We start from the raw sequence: 23189 nt of genomic DNA, 5'->3' as shown, positions 1-23189 counted from the left end.
TACACACACACACACACACACACACACACACACAAACAAACACACACACACACACACACACACACACACACACACACACCTTCTTTACTCATAGCTAACACATTTGGGCTCTAATACACACACTTACACATAACATGAAGTTGACCTCATGCTATTTTGTGAAGCTTTCTCCTAAGATACAAGGACCAACCTGATTCCCTCTCCGATCCATGGTCTCTTTGAAGCAGATCAGCAGTGGTCCAATTAGCCCAGAGGCTAAATCCCGAGCAGGCTTGATAGAGCTGTAATAGTAGTGAGTCAGGCAGCGGGGATCTGAGTTGGTTGGGCCATCCTCAGGCATTATCTTCCACCTGTAGGTGAACACCTGGTTAGGTCGAATGGGCAAGAGCTTCATAATGTGATCTGGGAGGAAACAAACCGTAAGACCATTGTGTTACTGTATTTGCCACCAGCTTTTAAAAATCAAAAACTGGCTAAAGATGTACAGGGCAATCCTAACTGTGGTCAGCTCAGAAGTGATTTAATGGGGCTTACTACCATGTATGCACCTGTCAATTTCAATTCCTCACAGTTTCTCATTGTTCAGTCTTCTCCACAGTTCCACATCAATTTGCAGGATTGTTTTCCTAATGTCCTCACACAAATCCATCAGCGTTTTAGTACTACTTTCTCCTGGCCTACACATTTTTGCCTGCAATTTTACCTAATGCTTTGCAAAAGCAATTTCCTCTCATATATGCATACAGCACTGTTTCTATTCCACTGAAGTTCATCTTCCACCAAAAACGACATTATTTGTTTTGCTGTCTGTTGTGGCAAAATTACATACAAAATTCACATAATTAATTGCATAAGTCACAAAAATTAGGTTATCATTACGCGTTCTACCCCATTCATTTCAATGCAAAGGAAATAGAGGCAATTCCCCGGTTTAGGTGTGTCTGAATGATGGGCGATCACACATACATGCCAAACCTGGAAGTGGCCCCAAAACACAGCCCGCTGACAGGCGTGGGGGACCAGAACGGAATCCCCATGCAAAAGGAGGATTGCCTGTACAAGGCAGATGAGAACATAATCAATGATGTATTGTTTGCAGACTGAAAAGTGAATACTGATCCATTCTAGACATGGGACAAATAAGCAAGGACTAGCAATTTCCACTCCCATTTTTGCTGTTGATAAAATCCTCTGATAAAATCCCTACTCTTCTTTAAACAGGAGCTCTACAGTGGTACCTCGGGTCAAGAATTTAATTCGTTCCGGAGGTCTGTTCTTAACCTGAAACTATTCTTAACCTGAGGTACCACTTTAGCTAATGGGGCTTCCCACTACCGCCATGCCGCTGCAGCACGATTTCTCTTCTCATCCTGAAGCAAAGTTCTTAACCCGAGGTACTATTTCTGGGTTAGTGGAGCCTGTAACCTGAAGCGTCTGTAACCCGAGGTACCACTGTAGTTAAGACTTGTTCTTGGCTATAGCTCATGTTTAAGAAGGAGACAGCTTAGCCACAATCTCAAGTTCAGATGACACTCTAAGCTGCCATGTCCACTAACCTAAAAGGACTGGAGCGCCAGCACATTTGCATGGTCCTGGTAAGCTACAGTATGGCTTACCGTGACACGCAAACCAGATTGGTACACCTCAGTCTCTTGCAGAAGAGGGCAAGCAGTAGCCTTTAGAAAGCCACATGGCAGCCTAGCAAAAGGAAAAAGGAAAGGGAACAAAAAGTGGGGCATTGGAAGGTAAAATACAGTGGAAAAGTCCTGCTAAGATTGGAGCATGACTAACAGCAGACAATGGTAAGCAGCAGCACTGAAGGCAGGCAGATTTCTAAAAGAAGGTGGTGCATATTCTATGATGCTACACACGTACCAAAGTTAGGATTTTGTACCAAAGTGAGCACCCTGCCAATCTTGTTTTTCAAAGACATGTCTAGTCCTTAAGTGGAATACAAAGTAGGGCTTGAAAGCTGATGAGGAAACACCTGGTGATCTCTCAATTGAAAAGCAACTTGTATGAATTGTTCAGGATTGCTCCCCACCCCCATGATTAGCTGAAGCAGGATAAATAATTGACAAATATGCAAATATATGCATGGTTATTTTAATGTGTGTATGCTCATAGAGAACAAATAATTTCGGTTTTTCCTGGTGCTGTATGGCACAGTACTTTCCACAATAGTTTGATTAAAAAGAAAAAAAAGACAGCATGCATGACCATATCCAGCCCACTCTAAGAAATCTACTCCCATCTGCTGAACGAGTCTTACTTTTGCTGCTTCTCATGGGGTAAAAGGAAGTGACATTGGTGATGCCATGGGGGTAAATGTTGTACGGCCGGCTGGCTAGATTCTTGAACATAATCTGAAATGACAGTTTTCACATTTTAACCAGGATTTGCAGTCCTGCTGGAGCCCAAATGTCAGGTGTATCAATATATTTTATCAGAGCCTGTACACTGTTTGACACAAATCAATTCAGCCTCTGCCAATTTCTATGAAAACTACCACAGACTGTTGAAATGGTTGTGTCAACGAGCCCTGAATCTTCCCTGAGAATCCTAGGTTACATCTCAGGTTGAGACCAACTACATTTGTTCTGGGTATAAGCTTTCGTGTCTATGTGCCCATCCTGTATTTTTATAGTAGTGTTCAGAAAATGTATTTCTTGCATAGATTGGTTCATTGTTAGGTTGATAGTGGGGTGAAAGTCACTGAATGTCTAGTGGAAGGTGTCCAGGGTCGGCTGACCATGTGTCCAGATAATAAAAATATCATCAATGTTTAGCAGGTACAAGAGAGGTTTGAAAGGGTAGGAGCTTAGGAAGCATTGTTCCAAATCTGCCACGAAGATGTTGGCATACTGTGGGGCCATGCGTGTGACCATTGCTGTGACGCTGATCTGAGAAAAACCGCACCCCACCCTCCCACTATATATAAGGGTCTGGTGACTTCTCTTTCAGTGTATCTGAAGAAGTGTGCATGCACACGAAAGCTCATACCAAGAACTAACTTAGTTGGTCTTTAAGGTGCTACTGGACAATTTTTTAAAAGTTTTTTATTTATTTCGACTGCGTCAAACAACACTGCTACCTACCTGAATCTCAAATTGAGAACATGATTAGTAGAAATACGAAACAAATAGGGCAGTTACAATTTACAAATTAGCAAAAGATTCAAGAAGGAAAATGAATACTGAGCTACAACCCTCAAACAGTTTCCCAAGACAGAATAGGTATATAAATAGTTAAGCCTTGAAACCTCAGGGTAGAATTGTCTTCAGCAGCACTGTTTTAAAATAATGCTTTAGAGTCTAGACCATATGAGTTCATTCAGATGACCATTTAAAACTTGGTTTAGGTGATTGTGAAGAAGCTGCAGCAAGCCTCAGGCTTGTGTACTCCTACTCATCTCCTTGCTTCATCTGTAAGATGAGGAGAGTGAAAGCTGTTGTTTTCGCATTAGAAAACAAGCCACAGTTCCACATCACATGTGAACTCAGGGAACTGTGGTTTGTTAGCCAAAGTTGACAGGTTACTTACGCAAACCTTACTTTTCCTTTAGGCCATAGGGCCACAGGGTCTCCCATTTCTGCCCTATACGTTTTTAAATTTCTAAAAGTTCTTACATAGTTCTTACACAGAACAGAATTGTAACATGAAACTGTGGTTTGGTCTAAAGGAAAAGTAAAAACTTTCACTCCCCTCACAGATAAAGGAGGAGGAAAACAGAAGGAAAGTGTGTGAGCGTAAGACTTGCTGCAACTCACTGACAATCACCTAAGTCATAGTTAGGACTTAGGATGGTATGGGGGCAGAAGAAGGGTGTGGATGTGTGTGTGGGTGAATGACTGAGAAAGAAGGGGGGGTGAGAGAAAAAGAGACAAAGAGCGTGGGGTGGTATACTGATGATCACAAAGGGGTAGCTCTGACCTTTCTCATCTCTTACCATAAACTCATCACCAGTTTCTCCTTTAAGGACCGGCCCTAGAATCCCCATGTGGTCTGGTTTCGATGCCTTCCGCCTCTTGAAATTCGCATCCTCGTACTCCACAAACACGACTTTCTTATACTTGGAGCCAATCCTCTGAGGACCTTGTTCCAGAAACTGCTTGGCGTAAGCACTGCAGAAGAGAAGGGAGAAACATTCTGGGATGAGCTGATGTTAGATCTGGAGAGGGCTATCATGCTTTGGCCATCACATCTCAGGCACCTGAGACGTGCACCTAGCCAGATAAGTATTCATCTCATCACAGACTTCAGGGAAGAGGTCCTGGAGTATTGGCAGTGTCACTGTCAGCGGTCATCATTGTGGGATATCTGTCAATGTAGGCTGAGTAGCAAGTTGTTGAGCAGGAACACAAATTGTCTTGCCTAGCTTGACCCACTATCCAACCATCAACTTCTCTGTGACTACATTTCCTGTCTTAGGTGTTTGTTTTGTACTGCTTAGAAAACTACAGCTGCTTTTATGATATGACTGTAAATTGCCTTAAGACATATTTGTAAAAGGCAATTCCTAAATTAAATAACTACTACTACCACCATCACTGGGGGCTGGCTGGCTGGCACTGACCTATGAACAGAACCTTTCCAGTGGTGGCTCCCAGATTGTGGAATGCCCTCCCTGGTGACCTACAGGTGGAATTCTAAAACAATCCTGTCTACCCAGGTATTTCAAGACTGAAAGATCACTTGTTTTGAGAATGTTTTAAAGTTTTAAAGAGCTCTCTGCCCCACCGCCAGCCTTCGGAAGGCTGCTCCGAAGGCTGGCGGTGGGGCGGAGAGAGCTTCTCCCCGCGCCAGCCTTCGGATGGCTGTCCTGAAGACTTGCGGTGGGAGGAGGGTTTTCCTTCCCACCGCCAACATTCAGAATGCTGTTCTGAATTTTGGCGGTGGGGAGGAAAAACCCTCCTCCCACCGCAAGCCCCGGGAACAGAGGAGAAGCGCTGCGCCCCTTCCCCTCTGTTCCCGTACCTGTCCTGAAGGCTTGCAGTGGGGAGAAAAGCCCTTCTCCGCACCGCCAGCCTGGCAAGCGGTTTCCATAGGAACGCATTAATTGATTTTCAATGCATTCATATGGGAAACCGTGCTTCGCAAGACGAAAAACTCGCAAGAAGAAAAAACTTGCGGAACGAATTAATTTCGTCTTGCGAGGCACCACTGTATTTTTAGAATACTTTTTAAAATGTATTTTTAGTATTGATGTGTTTGCCACCTTGGGCTCCATCAGGAAGGAGGGAGGCAGGGAGGGAGGGATAGAAACTGAACAACAATGACAATGATAATGATAATGATAATATTACTGTGCCAGATTCTGCTGCAGCCTGCCACAAACTTAGACCCTATGCTTACAGAAACACAGCTGACCTTTTTACCTGGATAAATAAGTGGAGTTATCTGAAGCATAGTCCCAAACAACCTCTTCTGCTGCTATATAATGTTTCCAGGTCACAGGCTGCCTCTTGGCACGGGAACGGCCTGTAATCCTGGGTGGAGAATCATCCATTTGGATCACCGTGCTTTCCATATCGGCCTCACTGTATTCAAAGTAGTCCTCTTCGTCCACGTAGTCCCCTTCCGCCACCCTCATCTTCTTCATGGGTAGGTTTGGGCAGACTTCTACCGTAATTAAGATTTCCATGCCAGCTGGAAGTAAAGGTCAGAAATAGGTGTTATTTCCTATGTGCCTACTTTGTCTTCCTTGGGCTTAGAGCCAACTAAGGTGGTTAACCTGTGTCTGGCCTGCACCCCTTCACATTTCAGGTGGGAAATCTGTTGACGTCTGACTCCTCCTCTACAGACAACATTCCCTGCGCAAATAATGCTGTTGTTCTCAGAATCTTTGATCCTTAGTATGTTGGTGAGCTGCAACTCCTATCATCCTTAGATACTGGCCATTCTGGCTGCAGCTGGTGAGGGTTGTAGCTCACCAACATATTGAGGGTCACAGGTTCCTCAACTCTGCCCTACACAATTTAAAATTAAGCAACTCACAAATTCATGAGGCTGATGGCATCTGTAGTCTATCAGCATCTGGAGGGCCACAGGGTCTCCCATTTCTGCCCTATACAGTTTTAAATTAAGCAACTAACAGTACGCTGGAGCCCCAATAGAAGGCAGGGTGCAGAAGCTAGTGGAACCTCTCTGTATCCTAGCCTGTTACTACGCATCTCATATCAACTCAAATACCATTTTTCAATAAAGGAGGGAGGAGAGGTTCACCCATTGGTTTTCCATTTCTGATCCTTCATTAGCACCTCCTCTTTCCTATAGCATTTACCTTGCTGGTGTGATGGGATCTGGCAGAACATCTGAAATATGCCGATGGTTGTGGGCATTGTCTCGGCAGTGAGAAAAGTAGCTGGGGAGAGGTCCAGAGTAGTATGCCGATGGTGTCTCACAAGGAAAGTGTGGCCCTCAAAGAAAATGGAGTGGACTTCAGGTTTGGTGCCCAAACTAATGACATACCAGTAGACCAGTCTGTTCTGGCACACCTTGAAATCTACAAGAGATGTGGAAAATATACAAGTGAGGAAACTGTTCAGTGATGCTCAAGACATCCCAATGGGTGCTACCACTGGCTGAATCTGGCACTGAAGATTTTATTTTGCCCCTGGCAGCCAAGCCAAACTTCACTTGTAAGGTAAAGAAAAAGTGTCTTCCACTTTATAGAAACAAAAATGTTCCATGCTTTAATGTTGGATTTATTTATTTTTTAAAATCATTTTGGATGTATCTCATCTGTACATACTTACGTTAAATACCATGTTAGAGTCTATGGTGAATCTCTTACTGCTGGAAGCACTAGCTTTGTTTATGAAGCCTGATCACTCAAGAATGAACTGGTTTTGATGCTATCAAACAGGGACTTGGGGTCAGGACAAAGAAGCAGAGGGAGGAATCTGGAGCCAGGAGTTGCAGCCAAGAATATTGAGCCAGGAGTCAAAAGAGCAGTTGCTATTGTTATTGCCCTTGTCTCCTCCAGACAAGGAGGAGAAACCAATGACTAACCTGGGTCAATGGAGTCACTCCACAGCCTAGAAACCCTTTAATAGCAATGCATGTTTCTCCCCATAGCTATGAAACAGCAACATACAGATCTGTGAATTATATATTCTAACTCAGGCATAGGCAAACTTGCCTCTCCAGATGTTTTGGGACTACAACTCCCCTCATCCCTAACAGGACCAGTGGTCAGGGATGATGGGAGTTGTAGTCCCAAAACATCTGGAGAGGCAAGTTTGCCTATGCCTGTTCTAACTCCATCAGCTTCTAAGAGTGGCAAAAATACTAGGGCTAGTCCTTCTGTACAGCATGGTGAAACAGAGTGCTTCAAGCCACAGAATTTAGCCAGGTCATCTCCACACCAGACCTTTAAAGCACTATTAATTATACCACTTCAACGGCCATGAAGAAACTGTAGCTCCTGTTGAAGTGGTATAACAGTGCTTTAAATGTCTGGTGTGGAATATGACCTTAGCTGAAGGCAGAAATTGGTGTCAGGATGGTAAAGTAAGACTTGGCTGGCAAAAGGGAATATCTGTCTAGCAAAGTGGGGTGCTGTTTGGTGTTCTACTTCAACTCACAAAACAGCTTGGACCAACCCTGAAAAATGCCCCTCCTAGGCCACCATACAAAGTGGCTCCTGAGAATATAGAAGCTGTATAGAATATAGAAATTTAAAACATCCCTCTGCTTTTCCATTGTGCTTCTGTCAGCTTCACTTGTGGTGTTTACATTCACCACCATCACCTTCTGTCAATCATTCAATCATTCACTTCTTTTTTTCTTGAGGGGAAAGATATAGGTGGCACTTACCAGGCTGGGAGAGATTCATGAATCCATTGATAGTGTGCAGCTCAGGGGACAAAGCACTTCCTAAAGTGTTGGATTCAGAGTACCAGCTTTTGCCTGATGGGAGACATTTGAAAGACAGAGAAAGATTGCATGACTCTTCTCAAGATCCCCAAGAATTTCTGCTTCAAATATACAGAATAGGCAGAGGCAGCTGCTGTGAAAGAACTTGCAAGTCATTATTGAAAAAAGAACAACAAACATGGCAAAAAAAGAAGCGTGCTTGGACATGGAGTTTTAAAACACGGACCTGTGCCAGGAAAGAGTGAGGCAAAAGGTAAGTGTGGATAAGTCCTTTGTTGGATGCCCATTAGTTCTAATGTTATAACACACGAAGACAAACATCTCCCAATCCACTTTTTCCACACTGTGCATTATTTTACATACCTCTACTGTGCCTCCTCTTTTTTGCCTTTCCCCTGCTATACTAAAACCACAAAGGCATTTTCTCACAGGAGAGTTCCTCCAACCCTTTAATCGTTTTGTCTGCCCTTTTCTGGATCCTACTAACCATGGGTGTAGCCAGGATTTTTGTTAGGAGGGGACCAAAAAGTTGTTTAGCTTTTTTGGGGAGATCACAGGTAAAATTTCCCCCTAAAAGAGGGCACTACGGGGGCAGGCTTTTGTTTGAGGGGAGGAGTCTGCTGTGGGGGGACAGAAACTTAGTTAACTGAGTGTTTTTAATGTATTTCGATACTTTTTGGGCTATGCCCAAGCTATTAACCCATAATCTCAATATCATGCCAATAAAAACTAATAGGCTCACTCACTTGGCAGCAACTCTGGTGTCATTTTCAGCTGGGGCGTTTTCATTTGCTTGGGTTGCTTACCAGGAAAGCTGGCTGTAGGTCTTGCTTTATCAGTTCTGTTGAATTTTATGGATTTTAAAAATGCCTACTTTCTTCTTTTTTATCTATTTAGCTGCTGTTCGCTTTTAATTAGTGTGTGTGTGTGTGTGTGTGTGTGTGTGTGTGTGTGTGTAAACTTCTACCCTGGAAATTTATTGAAGAGTGTCATAAAATGTTTTGTGGGTGGTATTCACCAAGTTTTACTCACAGTGGGAATGGTAGACCCACTGAAAGTAAAGAACAGGCCAAAGTTAGGTTCAGTAATTTCAGCTGGTCTACTCTGAGTAAAACTTAGTTGAATAAAGCCCAGCAAAATAAGTCAGTAGTCTTGTACATACTGACCTGGGAGTAAGTTCCAATGACTAATGAAGCTTACTTTTGAGGGCAGGCATAGGATTTTCACTTAAAAATGGGGGTAAATCCTGAGACTATAAACAAATAAAGTTTATTTTTTCCTATACTCTTTTACTCATTCTCCTGCTGTAACTGAATTAATTCCTGTTTCATAACTGGCCCTTCGAAGTCTGGCTGACTCTTGGGATTGCTTTGAGATGCCCCAGTCCAACCTGTGCAGCTTCTCATCAATATTATAAAAGGGCTATGGAAATGATGCAGAACCCATGGTCTTCAATATGTTGCTAGACTCCAGTTCCCATCAACCCTGACTACTGGCCATGTTGGCTAGGGCTGAGGGGCGTTAGAGTCTGACAATGTCCTGAGCTTTCCTCAACCTTAGTCTAAGGCAATATCACTCTGGATCAGACCTGATCTAACACATGCAGCAGAATTAGATAGGTGAAATATTCATCTGGCAGACTGGACTATACCAATCTAGTCTACCAGGTAAGGGATTATATTGGTTATGGTTCTCCTGAGGACCAAGTTTCTTGCAATCAAAAAACAAAGTAATGCATCAGGAAGAAAGGTAGTCAACTTCCTGCTGGGCTAATTTTCTACTTGAAATTATTTTACAGTGTTGCTGCAATAAAAAGTGTTAACACCCACCAACCAATAATCTGAAATGATAGTCTACTCTATTGCCTTAGGACTATTCTACCTTATTGCTATCACATGCTGAAGCATGATAACATCTCAGTGGCAAATCACTTGGCCAGTCCTTGAAACTCTTAAGGAGCCTTTTTGGCACCCTGAAGACACACCAATTCATTGTGTTATTAGCTTATGTGGCCCAGACCCAACCTAGTCCATAACATAGCTCTTGAAATACGTTTATTTGAAGCTGTGTCCAGGGTCACCACCAGTTTTAGGATCATCCTTAGCAAAAGAAAGGAAATTGCTATTAGCTACAGAAGGTTTTTCCTCCCTGCAGGGATGTAGAAAAACATACAAAAGATGTAACATGGGAAGCTGCCTCACACTCACTCAGGGTCTTACACTGAGTGGCAGCAGCTCTCCAAGGTTAAAGAGAGGGGGGTCTCTCCCAGCCCCACCTGGAGATGCCAGGGATTCAACCTGGAATCTTCCACATGCAAGACAAATATTCCACCCTCTTCTCCCCTTCCTCCCCACACCATTCTTACCTTCATCAAACACTGCAAAGAGTAGCACAAATTCTTGCACTATGCTTTGAATTCCTTCACTCATCAGGGTCCCTGCATACAAGATTTTTGAAAATGGAATCATTAAAAAAGAAAAAGAAAACCTCCAGTACCCAGTCCTGTAATACAGCAGGGCTGGGCAGAGATAAAGAGCCTACACTTACATCACAGCAGGGACAATTATATAATCTCCGGGGTGCTCTTTGCCAAACCTCTCCATGCCTCCCTTTTGCAGCAAGAAACCCACAAAATAAGCTCAGCAGAAGAAGAGGTGGGTAATGCTAGCAAGCAAAGCCAAAACTAGAACTTTAATTTTGATTTTTTTTTTTATTATGATTGACCAAAATATCAACAAAGGGTGATCCAGGTTTTGAGTTATAGAATCATGGAATTGTAGTTAGATGGGACCCTTAGGGTCATCTAGTTCCTGCAATGCATGAACTCAACTAAAGCATCCATGACAGATGGCCATCCAACCTCTGCTTAAAAACCTCCAAGGAAGGAGAGTCCACTTTCCGAGAGAGTCCATTTCACTGTCAAACAGTTCTTACCCTCAAAAAGTTCTTCCTGGTGTCAGAATCTCCTTTCTTGTAATTTGAAGCTGTTGGTTTGGGTTCTACCCTCTGAAGTATGAGAAAACATCTTCATGTGACAGCTTTTGATATTTAAATATTGCTATCATATCTCCTCTCGGTCTCCTCTTTTCCAGGCTGAACATACCAAACTCCCATAACCATTCCTGATAAGGCTTGGTTTCCAGACCCCTAATCATTTTGGTAGCCCTCCTCTATACACATTCCACATTTTCAATATCCTTCTAAATTGTGACCCGCCTAACCTTTCCCCTGCAACTGTTTCCCTTCTACTTGTGTATACTCTTCCTTCATGATTTCCCATTTCTTCCATTTTTTATAAATGCCCTTCTTAAATATCAGTTCATCTATAAGCTCCTTACGCAGCCACACTGGTTTCTTTAGATACCTCTAACTTTTCTTACTTGTTGGAATTGTCTGCATTTGTGCCTTCAATGGTTCACCTTTAAGAAACTCCCATCCATCTTGTACTTCCTTCTCATGGATTTCTTCACAAGTGTACACATGCTTTACTGCTCCTCCCTTCTTGTTTTGTCTATTCCTTTATACCCCTTAATTTCTAAATTCCAGTCATGAGCCTCATCCCACTAGCCATCAGTAAAGCCTATTAGGTCATATTTGCCTTCCTATATTATCGTCTTGCTTGTTTCACATACTCTGCACATTAGTACAGAGACAACTGAAATCATTAGCCATTCCCTCCAGCTGCTTCCTTCTTGCAGTTTCCTGCCCTTTAGCAGAATTCTGGAGCATCATCTCAGTTTCCTGTGCATCAATGAAGCTATTATACCACATAATATGTGCTCCCCTGTATTTTCTCCCCCTGCCCTCAGGATTTAGTTTAAAGATCTGATCAGGTTTGCGAGACTCTTAACAAACACATTCTTGCCAACCACTCTGAGGTGCAACCTATCTCTAACCAGAAGCCCTTCTTCAAGGAAGCAGAGACCATGGTCCAAGAAGCCAAACATTTCCTAACAACACCTGTGATGCCAGCGATTACTTCCAGCATTTTCCTCTCTCTTCCTGTGCCACAACCTTCAACAGGAAGGAGTGATGAGAAAACCACCTGTGCTCCAAGGCCCGTCAGCTTCCTTCCCAGAGTCTCATAATCCCTTGCTGTACATCAAGGCTGTGTGTGGCACTATTGTTTGTAGCCCCATGAATCAGAAGGAAGTGGTTGTGGTCAGTTGGCTTTATAAGACTTGGCAACTTCTCTGTCACATTGTGAATCTTTGCACCTGGAAGACACCACACTTCCTGGGACATCCTGTTTCCTCTGCACACTGCTGCAGACTCCTCTGTAGGGAGTCACCTACCACCACTTCCTCTTGGGAGTGGCAAGGATTGTTCTGTATATTGTACCTTCCAAAGCCACTTTGGTATGAGGTCTGCAACTGCTGTCCTTGCTCCTTTGGCCCAGAATTGGTGTCAGAAGTAGGGGCATGGAATCCATCTTGCAGCTCCACTGACACAGCATGGCTCCTGACAGTCCTGCTTCTGTGTGTCATGTTCCTCCAGGGGTTTGTCTCCTGCAATCTTCAATCTTCCTCCACTGCTGTTCCAGGACAGTACACACTGCTCTGTCAATAAATTCCTCATCTTTCCCAGTAGCTCAAAGGATAGGTGGCTAGGTGGGCCTCAAATTACTATAGTGTCTCTTCCAGCAAGGTACTTGCTGCAGGTGTAGTTTTGCACATTCTCAGGCAGGAAGAAAAGCATGGCACTGGTGTTGGAAGGACATCCCTCGCTGTCCATGTCTCTTGGTCGTACGTATACCTGAGCCTCCCCCTCAAACACCCCTGCTAAATACTGTACAAACGCCCCTGTTTACAAGTCCTGTTCATGAGCTAAATAGAACTGCAGCTAGCTGCTAGTCAACAGAACTCTTCAACTGGCTGGAGTTTAAGCAAAGTACTGGAGTGTGAGTTTTGTTTTTTTTAAAAACAACAACAACAACAACAACTGGCTTGGTACTGAAGCCATAATGCCTGCACTGGTCAAAAACATACTTTTGTAGTATACCGTATTTTTCGCTCTATAAGACGCACCAGACCACAAGACGCACCTAGTTTTTGGAGGAGGAAAACAAGAAAAAAAATATTCTGAATCTCAGAAGCCAGAACAGCAAGAGGGATTGCTGTGCTGTGAAAGCAGCAATCCCTCTTGCTCTTCTGGCTTCTGGGATAGCTGCGCAGCCTGCATTCGCTCCATAAGACGCACACACATTTCCCCTTACTTTTTAGGAGGGAAAAAGTGAGTCTTATAGAGCAAAAAATACGGTAGTTTTAGAAGTGGTTTGGCAAAGGTTGGTTATCATGAAAAGCATTTGCACTTCAGAAACTTCCACTGCTGGCATCTCCCAAGAGCTCCCATGTTCTACTCACAGCGGGCCAATAAAAATAATTCCCTTCCTTGTGTTATAGGAAATGAGTAGCTTCCAGAACGGAACAAAACAGGACTCTTGAAATGTTGCTTTAACTCTCTCCATTGTCTCAGATATTTTCTTCTCCCTCCCCCTCCTTCCCGTCTTCCAGATAGCACATTCGTTTAGCACATGGAGCAATGAGTTGGACAATGTTGGGTACTAATCTCATCCCAGCCACCAACTTATTGGTTGGCATGAAGCAAGCCACTATTTCTCAGCTTCGTTGCCCTGTACCTAATTCTGAACAATATAGATAATAATATTGGCCTATGTTTTAGGAGTGTTGTAAAGGCTGCAGAGACAAGGGCTTATAAGGCCCTTTACAACATGAGTCCAATATATCTGATCCCTTATATCCTGACCTGATCACTGAGATATTTTTGGGAGTCTCAGCTGGTGTGGTCCTCCATGGCTCAGATGCACAGCTTGTAGCTACTAGAAGCCGTGCACTCAGTGTAGTGGCCCAAGCCTGTGGAACTCCCTCCCACCTGAGATTAGACAGACACCTTTCTGGTTGAACTTTAGGCACACGACTAAGACATTTTTGTTCCAGCAAGCATTTTAAGGAAGTGTTTGGTTTATTATACATATTTAGTGTTTGATTCTCCCATTTTCTGTAAGTTGTTTTTATGCATGCTACTTAGAAATGTGAATAATTAAGTGCTATAGAAATGTGTTGAATAAACACCTGTGAAATGTCTGCAAGTATTTCAGAAAAAGTGATACAAATGGGAAGGTCTCTTCCATCTCCTGGTCTTACCTGGCTGACAAACCAACAGGGCCCCAATCAAGCCAGAGTTGATGTCCTTGACACTGTCCACACGAGAGGAGTAGGCATAAGTCAAACACTGTGGGTCAGACCCGGTTGGACCTTGCTCTTTTAAGATGTCCCACACGTAAGTCTGAGTCTGGCCAGGCTCCACAGCATCATCTTCTTTCTCTGGCCTGCTGCTTGCATCATCATAACCTGCCCCTGAAAACACATAAGCAACCTTTCAGTTAACATTACAGTTGCTGGAGCCAATCCTTTCCTTTAAGGGTAGGAATGGGTGAATCTTTTAATTTTGGTTTCTCATTTTTCCAATCTTAAGTTTACATTCCCCCATCATCAGCACTTTATTGTGATTCTCCCCCCTGCAATATACACATATGTGCATGTGATTTTGCCTAGTGTACTTATTTTTGCAAAGCAATTTCCCATATTATAATACTTTTTTTAAAAAAATATTTCACTGACATGTTAAAGCACACTTTGGTGTATGCATTACTTGGGCGGAAAACTGCATTGCAAAATTTGGTGAAGAGTGAATTTCAGAGGGCTTCTTTGTTTCAGTTCATGTATAGCGTGAATTAGGTAGGTTCGCTTTAACATATGAACTGAACTGAATTTATCCCCCTTCCCTATTTATGACAGCCTTTTACTGAGGTCTAATTTTCACACTACAGGGGTCAGCACACTGGATCTGAACATGACTTAGGGATTGTCCAGACATCCTTTGCATTGTGTATTCATGATGATTTGTGCTCATTATGGTACTGGGACAATTATATCCAATCCTACTTCCAATTCTGTTACAGGATTGGTTTGGGATGCCACAGAGACAACTGGGTGGCAATGCTCTTCTAGGAGAGGGTTGCCCCTTTCACCTGGCCATGTCATATTGTAGGCAGGAGGACAACAGCCCAAGAGCTAGTCTTTATTTCATCTGCTCTGGAAGACAGAGAGACTTGGCTTGCTCTCTGTGCTGAATGCAAAGTTATGGCTTTGGTTATCCACCTGGAAAACTAATGGGAGAGCAAGATCTGTTGGAGTATCTAAGCTGTGAGCTCCTCCATCCTATGCTCAGGATGTATAAATGCATAAATATAACCAGCTATCCTAAGGACATCACAGTCTCTCATGACCAAGGAAAACAAAGCTTGGATAAGTACTGGAACCCCCTGGAGTCTGTCACTCTTCAAATACTGGAGTGCCTGCCACAACACTGATTGCAACTGCAATAGTTTGGGGACAGTCACACTGCTTTGTTTACAACTGGTGAGCCTCCTGTAACTTCCAGCTGAAATCCTGTAGCTTTTTACACAACAAATGTTCCAGGATGGTGGTGGGAGGTGGGGAGTTATCCCACTTTTGTTGTGATTTAGGTCAAGACTCCTCCCCATTACAATAATGTAGTAACACTGGGGAAGCATTGCAGATCAGCTAATATGAATGATGTTTGGATGGTCCAGTATAAATGCACCACTAATGAATCAATCATTGCATCAATGCCATGTTGCAGAATATATCTGTAAAAAAACACAACCCAATCTGGATATGGCTGTAGAAACACAGGTTTGAATCCCTCATCAGCCACAAAGCTAATTGGGCAGCCTTGGATCGGGTGTTAGAATGTGTGGACCATACCAAATTCTGTTAAAGGGGTGTGCAATATGAATGGACATGGTGCTCTGTGTGTATCAAACTCACCCTCTGAAGCTTTCCAGTAGGACACCCCTATGGCGTGGATGCTGAAAGGACGGGAAGCCAGATTCTTAAAGGTTACGACCACCTTGTCGTGAACTTCTGCTCGGATGGTAGGGCCCAGAAGACCTGTAGGGGAGAAGGAGGATGGGAACCTTAATATCTTGGATCCCACTCGATTAAGAATTTGAACTCAGGTTGCAGTTTTTACCAAAATGTTCAATGCTCAGATCAATGTGATACATAGGCAAAATGCTGTTCAAAGGCACAGCAGGTGCCCTATATACAGCTGCACAAGTAAAGATGTCGATCCAAAAATGATAGCCCCCCACCCCACCCCTTCAAGCCTGTAATAAGCAAAAAGGGGCAGGCACAACCAGTGCGGCAAGCGGTTCTGATCCTTAGACTGGGTAAGTAGCCTAGCACTTCTCTGACAAGGTTGAACCATCCCTGTCTGTTCATGCCTGTGTTGGCATCTCCATGATTTGGGTGGTGGAGGAGGTGGACAGGAAAGCTAATGTAACAGCCAACAACACCCAGAGAGGTGACACTGGACAGCTTTCTTAGGGTTGCTATATTTCAAAAAGTGAAAATTCGGATACAAAAGTTGTTGTAGAGCTTTTTTGTTTAGTTTTGCCCAAAGTTGAGGTTTTTTTGTTTTGCAAATTCACTAAACTACAGTGGTGCCTTCGTCTAGCGGTTTTTTCGTCTTGCAAAGCAAGCCCATTGAAGGATTAGCGGATTAGCGCTATTAGCGGCTTTTAGCAGTTTATCTGCTGATCACATCAGCTGATAAGCGGCTTAGCAGCTTAGAAAAGGGGGGGGAGGGAAAAAAACCAGCAGGAACTCGCAAGACATTGTCATCTTGCAAAGCAAGCCCATAGGAAATTCGTTTTGCGAAGCACCTCCAAAACGGAAAACTCTTTCGTCTAGCGAGTTTTCCGTCTTGCGAGGCATTCGTCTTGCGGGGCACCACTGTATAGACTTCCAATATGCCATATTGGAAGGTTTTCCCAGGCATGTCAGCTATTTCTGTCTGGACACTATTTCTGACTGCTATATTCCAGCTATGTCCGGCAAATTCCAGGCGTATGGCAACCCTATGCTTTCTGATAACTCCAGAGGCAGAGTTAGCAGAGCAATAAGAACCAGCCTCTGTCAGCTTTGAAGATGGAGCCAGGGCTTTTTTTCCACCCCAGCCAGAACTTGCCAGAACTCAGTTCTGGCACCTCTCATGTGGGCGCCATTGCCATTATAAGAGAACAAGGGAGGCGCTCATGGTGAGTTCAGGCACCTCCTTTTCTAGAAAAACAGCACGGCTGGTGCCCATTAGGACTTGTGAGACAGAAGGCAGGGCACCCAAACCATAAGTGGAGCCAGAGCTAATGAGCCTACTGAAGGCTCGTACACACTTCCACTTGTGTAGTGCCTGGAAAACAGAGGTTCGAGTGATTTTCTGCTGGACCCGCACTTTCTAGGCACGAGTGTCCAAGTGAGTTTTGCCTTGCCCTGCTGCTTACCATTGAAAGCTCTCTATTTAGCAGTAGATCGGAACAAATGGGGAAAACCTGAATTAACAAATGAAGCTGATAAGCAGTGTTACCCCACCTCCACCCCCCGGACTGGTTTAAGTCAGAAAAGGCGGGCTAAGCACAGACTGCGGTTGGTGAAGCAGTGCCCCATTTGCACTTACACTGCTTAGAATGAAACAGCCCTGAACACTTTTGACATTTCTGTATTTGCAAATATGTGGGTAGCAGAGCTGACGTAGTGGGAAGAGATACTCCTACAAGGGAACAGATAATAAGCTCCAAGAGAGGGCACATTCTCTACAGTCAGCTCACAGATCTCAATTTCACTCACAGATACTCACAGATTTCACTGCCTGTCTTGTAATCAGTAGCTCCCTTTGGGGATACCTAAGCCAACCATTCTATGCTAAATTAGCAAGCAATCTACTTAATAAAGACATGCAGCTATAACATAAATATCCCACGTCTTCACTAAATGATCTACAAAGTAGTTTGCAAGAAAACGAATGTGTCAAAAACCACCATAATACAAGTAACACTTAACTTAAGTTTTATGCATTCAGCGTTAATGTGCTTGGTAAAATAATAATAATAATAATTGGGGGCAGAAAGAGTGTGGGTGTCCAGGGAAAAATGCCTTTGGCAATTCCACCCACCATTGAATTCAATGCCTCCAACTGGAGAGTGTAGAATAGATTCCTCATATGTTCATTTTATGTGCTTTATTTAAATTGGGGAATTAATAATTGATTCCAATTTATGCATTGTCCGGCCCCATCTGCACTGTACATTTAAAATGTATTATATCAGTTTAAAAAGTCATGGTTTCCCCCAAAGAATCCTGGGAGTTGTAGTTTGTTAAGGATGCTTAGAGTTGTCAGGAGACCCCTATTATCCTACGACTCCCAGAGTGGTTTAACAATCAGTCCCTCTCTCTACAAAAAAGAGGTCCTTTTGCTTACCCATCCAAGCAGGCTTGGGTTTTGTTTGTGTGAAGGTAGAATCTGTGTATTCCAGATATATGGCTTTCTTGTACCGAGTGGTTGGTGTGGGGGAGAATACCCTGGAAAAGGAAAGGGGCATGGTTAAATTAAATAGACATAATCTATACTGTCTGTATTTGCTTTGAGTTCTGAGCTATCAGATTATATAATTTTTATTTATGCCCAACTCTTCCACCAGTAATACCCAGAGCTACTTACAAAAAAGGGAAAACAATAATTAGGAAATAAACACTCAACAGTAACCCACTCGCCCCCCGCCCAAATAATGAAAAAGTAATAGTGAAAAACAGTGATTAAAATAATTAAAAACAGCATAATTAAATAATTATAATTAAATAATTAAAACCTGCTTGAATGGGGGGGAAAGTTCTCAATTTCTATCTGTGGCCACATCTGGCTTCATTTAAAGCAATATCATACCACTTTAACAATCATTTCTTTCCTCAAATAACCCTGGGAGCTGCAGTTTGTTATGGGTGCTGAGAGTTATTAAAAGACCTCACAGTGTTATCATTCCCAGAGTTCCCTGGGAAGACGGGCTGATTGTTAAACCACTCTTAGAAAACTGTAGCTCCATAAGGTGAATAAGGGGTCTCTTAACAACTTTCAGTACTCTTAACATACAATACTTTCTAGGATTCCTTTGGGGGAAGCCATGATTGCCTAATATGGAACGATGCTTCATGTGTTCTTTTTCCAGGACACACCCTCTTTTTCAGGATTAAAATTTTTGTCCTGGTGGATTTTTTAAATTTGGCAAAACGTCCAGGTCTTTGTTGTTGTTTGTTTGTTTACACAGTAACCCAATCTTTTTTAAATAAATAAAAACAATATAAAAAGCCCTACGCTGACCAACATCTTCCACTGTAAAGAATTATACAAAGAATTAAATCAGTTTCTCTGCAACTTTCCCAGTCCCCCCCCCCCCACACAGTGACTGTTTTAGAAAGCTGTTAAGCTGGCTGTTTCACGGTTGTGACAGAAAGCTTAGAAAGAGTTTGGTGATGCAGTGCAGCGGAATTCCACCAGGGTGCTGAGTTGTAAAAAACAACAACGGTAAAAAGGGTTTTTCATTCTGAAATTGGTGACTAGTGTCTTTGTAGCAGTATACGGACAATAGGACAATAGAACGCTGCAAAGCTGAATTGGGGACAGGAGAAACAGAGCTGTGGGAGAACATTTGACATAGGTCTCATTTCAGTCAGAGGGGGAGCGATCTTCTGGAAAGAGAAGAATCCCATAAAGAGAAATTGGGAAGCTGAATTGGAGCTAGGAGAAGTTTAACTTCCACTGAATTTAACCTATTTATACCTTATTGTTTCCTGAAAGAATTCTATCTCCTGACACATCTTTCTTTTCCCTTACCAACTTCGTTCTGTAAAATAAATTCCTTTTCCTGTTGTTGTTTTTTGCAAATTAATTTTTTATTGATTTTCAGTACACATACATACATTCATAAATTACACATATATAGCTTACATATTTAACTTAGGCTCCATCATGCCTCTGACTTCCCTCCATTTCTTTGGTAAGTATCAAATAAAGTTCTAATATCACGTACTCTATATATCTTATTATCAACTACACGCTGTAAGAGTTATTCCAACCCTACCAGTGTCTTCAAAGATTTACAATTGTTTCTTATATACATCAAATATTTACTCCAATTTTCTTGAAACTCCTGCTCGTCCTGATCTCTTAATTTTCCTGATAGTCTGGCCAGTTCTGCGTAGTCCATCATTTTAACCTGCCAGTCCATTATATTCGGTATTATGTCTGTTTTCCAATTCTGAGCTAACATATTTCTGGCTGCTGTCGTGGCATATAAAAAGAGGTTTTTATCTTTTTTTTCAATTTCCTTTCCAATCAATCCCAGTAAACTCCTTTTCCTGTTTTAACTTCCCTAGGTCTCCAGGTTTTCTTTTCAAAAAAGCAAAACTTGGCCTGTAGTTAAGGGGGTTCACCACCATTGGCGGTAACGTCATGATACGAAATGAAAAAACCGCAAGTAGAATAAAGTGTTTTATATTTCTATGAGGGGAAAACCTTGTCAGAAAATGGCACCCCCTCATAAAATTCTAGAAGTGAAAGGGGACAGTTGGGAGAAGCTCAGTCTGAAGGAGCAACATCTGAGGAAGTTCTAGTCAGGATTTAGAATTTAGGAAAACAAAACTTGAAATTGTTTAGTTCTAAGAGAACTTGTAAAGATTTGGAGGTTCTAGATGAAGCCAGGACAATATATTTGCATCCATTGATATGTGGCAGTCTCAGTGAGGTTTACTCAGAGATGAGAAATAAAGAAACCTCAGATTGTTTACTCTTTAAGGAAAGAGTGAGGATATGATTTGTGCTCATTGTTGAACAGAGCAGAAAAACAATCAGAGATATTAAAAGGAAACTGGTGAAATGTACGCCCAGTAAGGTTGCCTCCTACATAGAGCCTTAAATAGATGGGTTGAGGGATGTACAGTTCAGACGTTTGAAGAACTGAAGCATTTCTTTAAACATGTTCCCTCAAACTTTATTTGGTTTTTGAGGGATAAAAAGCTGCAAACAGTGATGGAAGCAGCAGATTTCCTGGACAAGATAAAAGGGGACATGAGAGAGTTGTTATTCTCACGAACCTTCAGGAAAAGAAAGGTTTGAGACACCAAAAACCAAACAAAATAGAATGGGAAAGTTAATTTGTTTTCAGTGCCAGGAAAAGAGACACACAAGAAATCACTGTGCAAAATTAGAGAAAGCTAAAATATCAACTTCTGTCAAAAATGTTGAGTTTATTAGAAAGGCAGAGCCTGTCACAAATCAGCCCACAAACTCTGCTCAGAGCTAAGCCAGCCTGAGAAACCAGCCAATGTTTTACAGATCTGGAGAGTTTAAAAATATATAAACAGGGATTATATGGAATTCCTAGCAGCAGTGCAGGCGTAAAACTGTAGAGAGTGCAAAATTGCAACACCAGGTGCTCCCTCAATAAAGCTGTGTGCTTCTGTCCCTGGACTCTGTTGAAAAAACCCCAGCTTTGCCATGCAAACCAGGAAGTGACTTCACCAGGCAACTAAATTTTCTTATCTCTGTGGCTGCAATTTCCTAGGTGACATGGACGCCTTTGGCAACTGAATGTGCATGCGTACTGCTTCCATTTCCCACCCAGCCACCAACTCCAGGAGGAACAAAGTAACTGTGGAGGCTCCCTGCATACTTGAAATTATTGAACAGAGATTGTACCGGGTGTCTAGGAAGAGGAAGTGTACTGCCCTCTGGGAAACAAGAAAATAGTTAGTGATTCCCAGAAAGTACAGGCTGGAAATACACCAGCTAGCCCATGAGACACCAATATCTGGACCTCTTGGAATAAAGAAAAATAGGGAAAGGACATCAGAGCCTTCAGTACGTCTTGTGCAGCATATCAGCTTGCAGGTCCTTCCCTCCATCCCAAAGCTGGGCAACCACTTACTAGGCTTCCAGTATCTGTTACCCCGAAATTGATCTTCTCAGTTTTGGGGTACTTCAGGCTTGGCGCCATGTGCAGGAAAACTGCAGGCATCGCTCTGGCAGGAAGTATGGGTGCTCTCCTCAAGTGGATCTTCTCAATTTTGTGCCAACTCTGCTCCGCACCCTGCTCCAGCTCTGTAAGGAAATTCTGGGTCTCTGCCCCCAAACAGATCTTCTCGATTTTCTGCCACCCCAGGCTTGGTGCCCTGTGCAAGAAAACTGCTGGCATGCTAAACTGCTGGCACTGCTCTGGATCTGGGAAGGAAGATCCAGGGCTCTGGCGGGTCCTAGAGCCCTTCCCTCCTTCCCAATGATGGGAAAGCACTTACCAGCTTTGGGAAGGTGGTGCCAGGACTCCCAGGGCCCTAGCTCCGCCCTCTCAAAGCTAGACAAAATGGGCAGACTTTGTAATCTTTCATAAAATGGCACAAACCTGTGCGAGGCCAATATTTGGGGTCTCCAAGTAGATCTTCTCAATTATGAATCTTTTCATTTTATACTACCTCAGCTCGGGTGCCCTGTGCAGGAAAACTGCCGGATCCTGCACTGCAGCTAAGCAAGGCGCCTGGCTCTAGGAAGGAAGCTCCACAGCTCTGCAGGGTCCTAGAGCCCTTTCTGTCCATCCCAAAGCTGAACAAACATTTACAGGGCTTTGGGAAAGGGGGGCAGAGGGCTTTAGGACGCTGCTGGAACCCTCACCTGCCTTCCCAAAGTGGGGTACGCAGCCCTCTATCTTGCTGGGGAACCAGCTGGGGGGGGGGTTTACAGGCATTATGCATTTTTGTCCCAGGGTTCCAATCGCTAGAGGTGCATTTAGGATTTCTGAGTGACTGTAATAACACAGCTCTGTGTAACAACGAGAATCGCAATAATGGACTAGAAACAGCATTAAGTATGCCAGGAAGAATACCACACACCCCAAGAAAAGTGGGTCATACATGCAATGAGGTTCATAAATGAGGTCCTGCTTCTTGAAAAGGCATGGAGGTTGACAGAATGAAGTGGCTACCCTACATAAACATAGAGCTGGGAGATATCCGGAGATTTCACTTGCTAAATATCTATGATGTGCAGGAAAACTGCAGGCTCTGGGAAGGAAGAGCTAGGGCCCGTCCCTCCTGCCCAAAGATGGGCAAGCACTTACTAGGCTTCCGGCTTGGAGAAGGCAGTTCCAGGTTCTGGCATCATTTCAAAGAACTTGCTCCGCCCTCTCCAAAGGCACACAAAATGGACGACAGTTTGAAATTGTTTACAAAATGGCGCCCTGTGCAAAGTCCGATTTTGGGCCACCTTGACATCGTGATATGTCAACACCGCAATATATAGTGTGATGTCTGAAAAAAGGATAGAACTATGAAGAGGTGAATGGGGTAATGTCCGGGCAACTGCTACTGATTAGAAGTCTGAAA

At 43.2% G+C, this 23189-nt stretch overlaps 1 protein-coding gene across 5 annotated transcripts in view; it reads right to left on the bottom strand.

The window, feature by feature from the left end:
* F8 (coagulation factor VIII) overlaps positions 1-23189 on the bottom strand; it is an 85414-nt gene that overhangs the window by 37296 nt on the left and 24929 nt on the right. For 2 of the 5 annotated variants that reach the window (XM_082207527.1, XM_082207526.1), the window contains 10 exons: positions 18244-18344; positions 15756-15878; positions 14046-14258; positions 10247-10318; positions 7822-7914; positions 6284-6505; positions 5379-5649; positions 3950-4124; positions 2273-2366; positions 191-402 (listed from right to left, as the gene is read on the bottom strand). In XM_082207527.1, the coding sequence (XP_082063653.1) occupies positions 191-402; positions 2273-2366; positions 3950-4124; positions 5379-5649; positions 6284-6505; positions 7822-7914; positions 10247-10318; positions 14046-14258; positions 15756-15878; positions 18244-18247 (1479 nt within the window). In that variant the 5' untranslated portion in view covers positions 18248-18344. Of the gene's footprint in view, positions 1-190; positions 403-2272; positions 2367-3949; positions 4125-5378; positions 5650-6283; positions 6506-7821; positions 7915-10246; positions 10319-14045; positions 14259-15755; positions 15879-18243; positions 18345-21742; positions 22096-22213; positions 22233-22924; positions 22947-23189 lie in introns of those variants that run through there. The other 3 variants (XM_082207529.1, XM_082207530.1, XM_082207528.1) reach the window with 3 other exon arrangements.

The sequence above is a fragment of the Podarcis vaucheri genome (genome assembly GCF_965113315.1).
Source record: "Podarcis vaucheri genome assembly, chromosome: Z".
Taxonomy (NCBI): Eukaryota; Metazoa; Chordata; class Lepidosauria; order Squamata; family Lacertidae; genus Podarcis; species Podarcis vaucheri.
Note: the sequence above shows the minus strand (reverse complement) of the source record. Positions and strands in the feature narration are given on the sequence as shown.